The 7,597-nt window shown below is 43.8% G+C and overlaps 1 protein-coding gene across 1 annotated transcript; it reads left to right on the forward strand.

The window, feature by feature from the left end:
- The first annotated feature begins 3,046 nt into the window (after nt 1-3,046).
- On the forward strand, nt 3,047-3,985 carry LOC131926046 (olfactory receptor 10C1). Its single transcript, XM_059281287.1, has one exon. The coding sequence runs from the start codon at nt 3,047-3,049 to the stop codon at nt 3,983-3,985; it is 939 nt and encodes a 312-aa protein (XP_059137270.1).
- The last annotated feature ends 3,612 nt before the right edge of the window (nt 3,986-7,597 follow it).

Here is a 7,597-nt window from a genome sequence, read left to right on the forward strand (position 1 = left end):
AGTAATTTTTTTAAATACCTCCTGAATTACATTTTAGAGATTTAAACTTTCATGATTATGACATTCAAAACTGTGTCTTTTGAGATAGTGATACACACTCCTTACTGGACATCACCTGTACAGTGTTTTCCTGTTTGGGAAAATGGCTATTGATAAAAAGCAGATAGTTCTGATGACTGGTTTATTTTCTGCAACATAAGGAGAATTTTCTTAAGTCTCCGAGGGCCTGAGTATCCCAGCACACTCTGCTTTCCAGTCCAGGAGAGCCTGGCACAACTCTTATGAGTTAATGCACACTAAGAGAGGGATCTCATGTGGATTATATCTGTCGATATCTATCACATTAGAAAGAAAAAATTGTTGAAGCTTAAGATTCCTGCTACACCAGCGTAAAAGTGCATGCCTAAATTCCCAACATTTGGAAGGTGGAGGCTTTGATCAGGGAAGAGTTCAAGATCACTCACAACTACATAAAGAATTTGTAGGCAGCCTGGGCTATATGAAACAAAAAGAGAAAAGAGGGAATTGGGGATAAATGAGGGGAACTGGCTAAGAGAGAAAAGAAAGGATGAGAAAGAAGGCTAAAGGGAGTCTGGCATTCTGCAAAAATATAGTTTAAGATGGAGGTCTGCCCAAGGTTGGATAAAGCACAGGGACAAATAGTCAAATGAATGGAAACACATGAAATATGAACCAATGGCTGAGGGGTCACCAACTGGATCAGGCCCTCTGAGTGGGTGAGACAGTTGATTGGCCTGATCTGTTTGGGAGGCATCCAGGCAGTGGGACTGGGTCCTGTGCTCATTGCATGAGTTGGCTGTTTGAAACCTGGGGCCTATGCAGGGTCGCTTGGCTCGGCCTGGAGGAGGGGACTGGACCTACCTGGACTGAGTCTACCAGGTTGATCTCAGTCTGTGGTGAAGGCTTTGCCCTGGAGAAGATGGGAATGGGGGGCGGGCTGGGGGGAAGGTGAGGGGGGCGGGAGGGGGGAGAACAAGGGAATCCGTGGCTGATATGTAGAACTGAATTGTATTGCAAAATAAAAATTAAAAAAAAAAAGATGGAGGTCTGCATTTTTAGCAGCAAACACTAGCATAGAGGCTCCCTGTTCCTCCTAGTTTGTTCAGTGGTGTGGTGGTGGTGAATTGTCTTAAAAGACTTAAGGGCATCCTGGTCTACACAGGTCAGCCAGAGCCACATGGTAAGATTCTATCTCAATAAATAAATAAATAAAATTAACTAGGGTAAAAACAAAACAACGAAAAAAAACATCAACTTCTGACCTCCACATGTAGACACATGAACACTTATATACATGTACACACACACACACACACACACACACACACACACACACATACACTCACACACACAGTAAATTCATTATTGAACCATATTAATAAAGAATATATCAATAATAAGTAGAATTACTGGTTTTGTAAATGTAGTGACATCTACAGTGATGGAAAGGAGAAAATAAAAATGGGTGACCAGGAATAGTATATGAGAGCTAAGAGGGAGACCCATAACCCTTGAGGTTGTCTGTGAAACCTTCTCATAGGTCAGCCTCTGCCTCTTGCCATCTAAGGAACAGACTCCAAAATAACATTAATTAGTTGTGTGAGGCTCTCCCAATTGGAAAGTAGAATGTACTGGGAGACTCAGGTCCTCAGAGACTTAAAGAAAATTCTCCTGATGAGGGACCCATGTTGCAGAAGGAGAAAAAAAAGCCAGTCATCACCCCCTACCTGCCTTTATCAATGTCTGTTTTCCCAAGTTGGAAAACACTACAAAAATGATGTCCAGAAAAACGCTGGGAGATCCAGGATGAAATAAAGCAGGGACTGAACCGCAGCAGGACCAATGTGTGGGCTCATGGCTCTAATGAATATTTATATTTTTGCATAGTATTTGAATTTATGTATCTACTTAAGTTCATCTTTTTAGGTGTCTATATTTTTATTATATGTAGTCACTTTCAGTGTTATTTATAATGATGTTTGTATATGTACATAATATATGATACATTTGTGACCTTGAATGAATCTGGCTTCTGAGGTTATTAGTTTACACTTCTGTGCTTAGATTTAGAAGTGTAACATGTTAGTGTGTGCATCCATGAGGTTTGTGTACAAAATCTGGGAGTTTTATATGTATTGTGATATAAAAGGATGAGTCTGAGAGCACCAAGTTGCAAAGATGGGCAATTGGAGAAGGCTTTGTATTCCACTACATTTTTATTACAGAGATCTTCACTCCTCTGACTAGATAATAGCTTTATTTCCTGCAGCTGCCTCAAAGAGATGATTTTGAGTCTTCTCTACAAACGGGAGACTGTGAACTCTATCTGAGGTAAGATGATAGCAAATAAAGAGAGGCTAATGGAAGGGGGAAAAGAATGGTTCAGAGAAGAGACACATTGAGAGCGAAAAAGAAAGAAATGTACTGGAGAAGAAAAGATAAAGGATTTAGGGGAGGAATAGGACAGGAAATCCCCTTGACTTGGAATAGGATTTTTCCCGCTCTGAATGTGGATCAAATTCGGGTTCATCTGGGGAGGAAATGTCCACCCCAGCAAGGATGGGAAATAGAGAAGCATGAAAACGCTGGATGTGGTGGCTACTTATTGTAATTCCAGTGCTCACGCCTAGTGCACACAAAGCTGATGCAGGAGGATCGAGGTGAATTGGAGACCAGTTTGGAATACAGTGAATTCTAGGCCATTCTGGGATATAATTGAAACCTAAAACAAAAGGAAGAGTGAGAGAGAAGACAGAACAATCCGGAGTCAGAGCAGAAGAATCTAAATTCAGTGTGTACTTCTGACGGTGGGGACAGCACAGAGATCAGAGACAAATATCCACCCAGGGCGTTCTTAGGGTGGCCAGGGTGTAACATGGGCCTGTGCATGAACACCTCAGTTCAAAGCCCCTGATAGCTTAAGAAAAAGGGAGTCCCCAGGCAGACAGGTCATCTCTGCCCTCTTCGAAGCACACAGAGTGGTGACTCTTCCCCGCCCCTCCTTCCTGGCCAAAAGCTGTGGCAGATGGACACCAACGCCTCCCTGGTGACTGAGTTCGTGCTGGTGGGCTTCTCGCGTCTGGCCCACCTGCAGGGCCTCCTCTTCTCCCTCTTCCTGGCGGTCTACCTGCTCACGGTGGCAGGCAATCTCCTCATCGTGGCGCTAGTCTCCACAGACGCAGCGCTGCAGTCCCCCATGTACTTCTTCCTCCGCATCCTCTCAGCCCTGGAGATCTGCTACACGTCGGTCACCGTCCCCTTGCTGCTGCACCATCTGCTCACTGGCCGGCGCCACATCTCGCGCTCGGGCTGCGCTCTGCAGATGTTCTTTTTCCTCTTCTTTGGTGCTACCGAGTGCTGCCTGCTGGCTGCCATGGCCTATGACCGCTACGCCGCTATCTGCGAACCCCTGCGCTACCAAATGCTGCTCAGCCGGCGGGTGTGTGTGCAGCTCGCCGGCGCCGCGTGGACCTGCGGGGCTCTTGTGGGGCTGGGGCACACCTCCTTCATCTTCTCCTTGCCCTTCTGTGGCCCCAACGCTGTCCCTCACTTCTTCTGTGAGATCCAGCCGGTGCTGCAGTTGGTGTGTGGAGACACCTCGCTCAATGAGCTGCAGATTATCCTGGCTGCCGCCCTTATCATCCTGTGCCCCTTTGGCCTCATCCTTATTTCCTACGGGAGGATCCTGGCCACTATCTTCCGCATCCCATCGGCTGCTGGTCGCCGAAAGGCCTTCTCCACCTGTTCCTCCCACCTGGTAGTGGTATCTCTCTTCTACGGTACTGCCATCTTTATCTATATCCGTCCTAAGGCCAGCTACGACCCAGCCACGGACCCCCTGCTGTCCCTCTTCTATGCTGTGATCACCCCCATCCTCAATCCTGTCATCTACAGCCTGAGGAATGCGGATGTCAAGGCCGCGCTGAAAAGAAGTATCCAGAAAATGGGGCCCTCGGAGATTTGACAAAGGGTGAAAGACTCCTGAACAGAACTCCAGTTTGCAAATTACCAGGGATCAAAGGAGAGGAGACCTGGTACACAGACTTACCTTTAAAGAACTATTGACTTCCCCAACACCTACTGCTCTATTCTGACTCCTGCTGCAAAGGGTTGGTTTTTACAAGTAGAACAATTTAACTAGGAACAAAGTTGCAGAATATCAACTTCCTCGCCCCACCACACACACACACACACACACACACACACACACACACACACACACACACACACAGACTATGGAGGTAATAAAGTTTTCACCTGCAGAGCAATGGTCCTGGAAGTTATCTGGCATTCAGACATGGTAGGAAAGGACTTTTTTCTTGAGTTAGTGGGCTAGCACACATAAGCATATCCAGGGGAGAAAAAAAAATCTGTCCCTAGTAAAGCTCTTAAAAGGTGAAAGGAGATCTGAAAAGAATCATGGAAGTTAGATCTTATGGACATTAATACACCACAGTGGTTGAAAGAATTGATGTTAAAACACACTTGAATTCAAATATTTTATGTTTGCTTTTTGAGACAGTCTGATAGGGCTCTGACAGGTCTCAAACTCATTATGTAGCCCAACCTGGCCTTAAACTCCTGATTCTCCTGCTTCCACCTCCCAAGTGTTGAGATTGCAGATGTGTACCACCACACCTGACTTGAATTCAAATCCTAATTTTTCCAACTAAACAAATGCTATAGTCTCTTTGCACTTTAAACTCTTTATCCATAAGGCTGAGGTGACAAGTAAGTCAATTTCTCTGGGAGTTTGTGAGAACCCATGCTACATGGGTATCTCTACAAATATTTTTAATACTAAGTCAAACCGATTGGCACAGAAAGTAGTGTCCATCTGACAGTGTGTGCAGGGGAAGAGGGTATTTCTGCATCAGTGGGGCTGGTGTTATGGAAACCCAAAGGAAGGTGGAGAAAGATGTCACACAACAAGGCTTCAGAAAAGTGCCCCAATCAGTAAGACAAGCCAAAAACATCCAGGACACTGAAAATGAATAGAGTATCCATGAAGTATAGGAGTTTGTGGAAAGCAGAGCAAATTAATGAGAAGTTCTGGTGATGCAATTCTACCACCCCAGGGCTTGGGAGGCTGAGGCAGGAGGACTATTGCAAGTTCCAGGCCAGTCTAGGTTATAGAGTAAAACCTTGTCTCAAAAAATAAGAGTCTCCTAGAGGATCAAGAGGACACATTAGTTAAGAATTCACTAATGATTAAAATGCATAAGGGATGGTGAGAGAGAGAAAGTAATCAGAATTCATTATATACAGGAATGAAATTTTCAAAGAATAAATTTAATTTAAAAAATAAAATGTAAAGTGAAAAATAAAATCCACATTTTATTATCCCCAACACTTAAAACTTCGCCAGCACTTCTTTGTTATCTTCTATGTGCATGTTGTTCTCTTGACGCTGTGGTGAAAATTGAATGAACACAGGTGGTGATTCTGTCCAGACCTTGTTCAGAGAGAAAATGCTGATTCCCATGAAACTGTCATCCAACAATGTGAATTTAGGAAATGTGGCACTCCTTGAATCCTGTCACTCAGAAGGCAGAGATCTGTCTGGATCTCTGTGAGTTCAAGGCTACACTGGGCTACAAGAGATTGATCCAGTATAGGAGAGAAACAGCCAGGCAGTAGTGACACATGCCTTTAACCCCAGGAAGTAATATGGCAGGACAGAGAAAGGTATATAAGGCGTGAGAAAACAGGAACTCATTCCCTTTAGACTGAGGATTTTGTAGAGGTAAAAACTAGTGGCTGGCTGTTCTGCTTCTCTGATCTTTCAGCTTTCACCCTGATATCTGGCTCTGAGTTTTTTATTAAAAGACCATCTAAGATTCAATCAACAGGTTTCCCCATGCCCCACTACAGTATTTCCCTTCCACTCTTCCCTGCAATCCTTATTCCCAAACAACCTTTCATCTGCATTTCATCATTACAGATCAGTTAACCTTTTCTTGAGTTTAACATGAATCGACTTTTGGTCTATTTTAATACAATATAATTGTTTTGAGATTCATCCATGCTATAGCATATAACAGCCCATTCATATTCATTTCTGAGTAGTGTCCCATCATGTAAGACCTCAGTTTGTTCCCCTACCTGCTGATGAAATGTTGAGTGTGTCCACTTTTACTTCTACATATGAAGTATTTGTGGGCGTCTGTAATTATGTCTGTACTCATTGCAGTGGTGTATCCAGTTGCATACACTCAGATTACAACAGACATATCACATGAAAACAGGACTTGGTTTTGAACGGGGAAAGCCCTGGTTAAGGGTTGAGACTGGGCACTGGAAAGATGGCTCAGCAGGTGAGAGCACCTGTCACCAAGCATGAAGACCTGATTTTAATCCCCAGAAACCACAGGTAGAACCAACTCCCACAAGCTGTCTTCTGACTTCAACATGTGTGCTATGGTGCATGAATACATGTATGCATGCAAAAATGCACACATGTGCAAACATAATAAATAAGTTTTTAAAGTTAAGACTGAAGATTTGGAGCCAATTACAATAACTCAAACTTGTAATCTCAGTATTCAGAATACTGAAGCAGGAGGATTATCTTTAATACCAGGCCAGCTTAGGCTGTATGATATCCTGTCTCTGAAAAAAAATGATAAAGGACTGAAATCCTAGATTATGAGCTTCACTGCTACAAAATTGCCAGTGACCTAGAGCAAACATCACCTGTTACCTTTCTGGTTTTCAGTTACATGAAAAACAAAGAGAAGTCTGAATTAAATGTGCTGTGCTAAGCTAGGAATCTACTGCTCTGTGCTTATCCCCCTGAGGATCCTCTACTTTCTGCAGCTGGATCTCTCACAAAGAACAAAATCAGAAAGTGTGGTGAATGCCCTTTCTCCACCATCACTGCCACAGGATCTTGAACCAAAAGATCAGTCCTGCGCCAAATTTAAGTATGCCCACTTGATTCCATAGTCAACACCAGTCATAATAGGTAACAAAGTTCTAAATTCATTAATTCTGGCCCTAGACAGGAAAGAAGGCCAGAAGAAAGGTTTCTGTCTCTTGTGTTCACACAGACTTTCAGCAGACAATAGACAAATTTAGACACAGGGAGATGCTGTCCACCAGATTGAAGAGAACAAAACATCAGATGACATCTCTTTTCCGAATGCAGTGTGTTTCCCACCCTACATCTCTCTCATGTCTGTGAGCTGCACCTGAGCATCCAGCCTCTAATCTGGAAACTCCTCTGAGATAGCGGTCTCAGCTCAATGCCTGGGTGCCTCCCCGTCCCCAGTGTAGCTCCTCAGCCTGAGTGCAGTTAGAATGCAGCCTCCTGACATATGAGGTCTACAAGTTAGGCATGAGCACTAATCCATCAGCTCTGCTGTCTGATCAAGTGAGGGATACTCCTCCCAAAGACTCAGGAAAATCCTTCCCTTTATATCACAGATCATGTTTTACTTTAAGCTGTTCAGAAGATTCATTGCTTAAACCATTAACTTGAAAGAAAGATCTGGAAAACAAGCATAACAAGAATTTGATCACAGGCGGCCCCCAAAAAAATGAATACCTAGAGTTGAAATGAAAGCGGAAAGGG

The sequence above is a fragment of the Peromyscus eremicus genome, chromosome 16_21 (genome assembly GCF_949786415.1).
Source record: "Peromyscus eremicus chromosome 16_21, PerEre_H2_v1, whole genome shotgun sequence".
Classification (NCBI taxonomy): domain Eukaryota; kingdom Metazoa; phylum Chordata; class Mammalia; order Rodentia; family Cricetidae; genus Peromyscus; species Peromyscus eremicus.

What these genes read in the sequence shown, in the direction of transcription:
- LOC131926046 (XM_059281287.1), top strand. Translation starts at nt 3,047, where the DNA reads ATGGACACCAACGCCTCCCTGGTGACTGAGTTCGTGCTGGTGGGCTTC.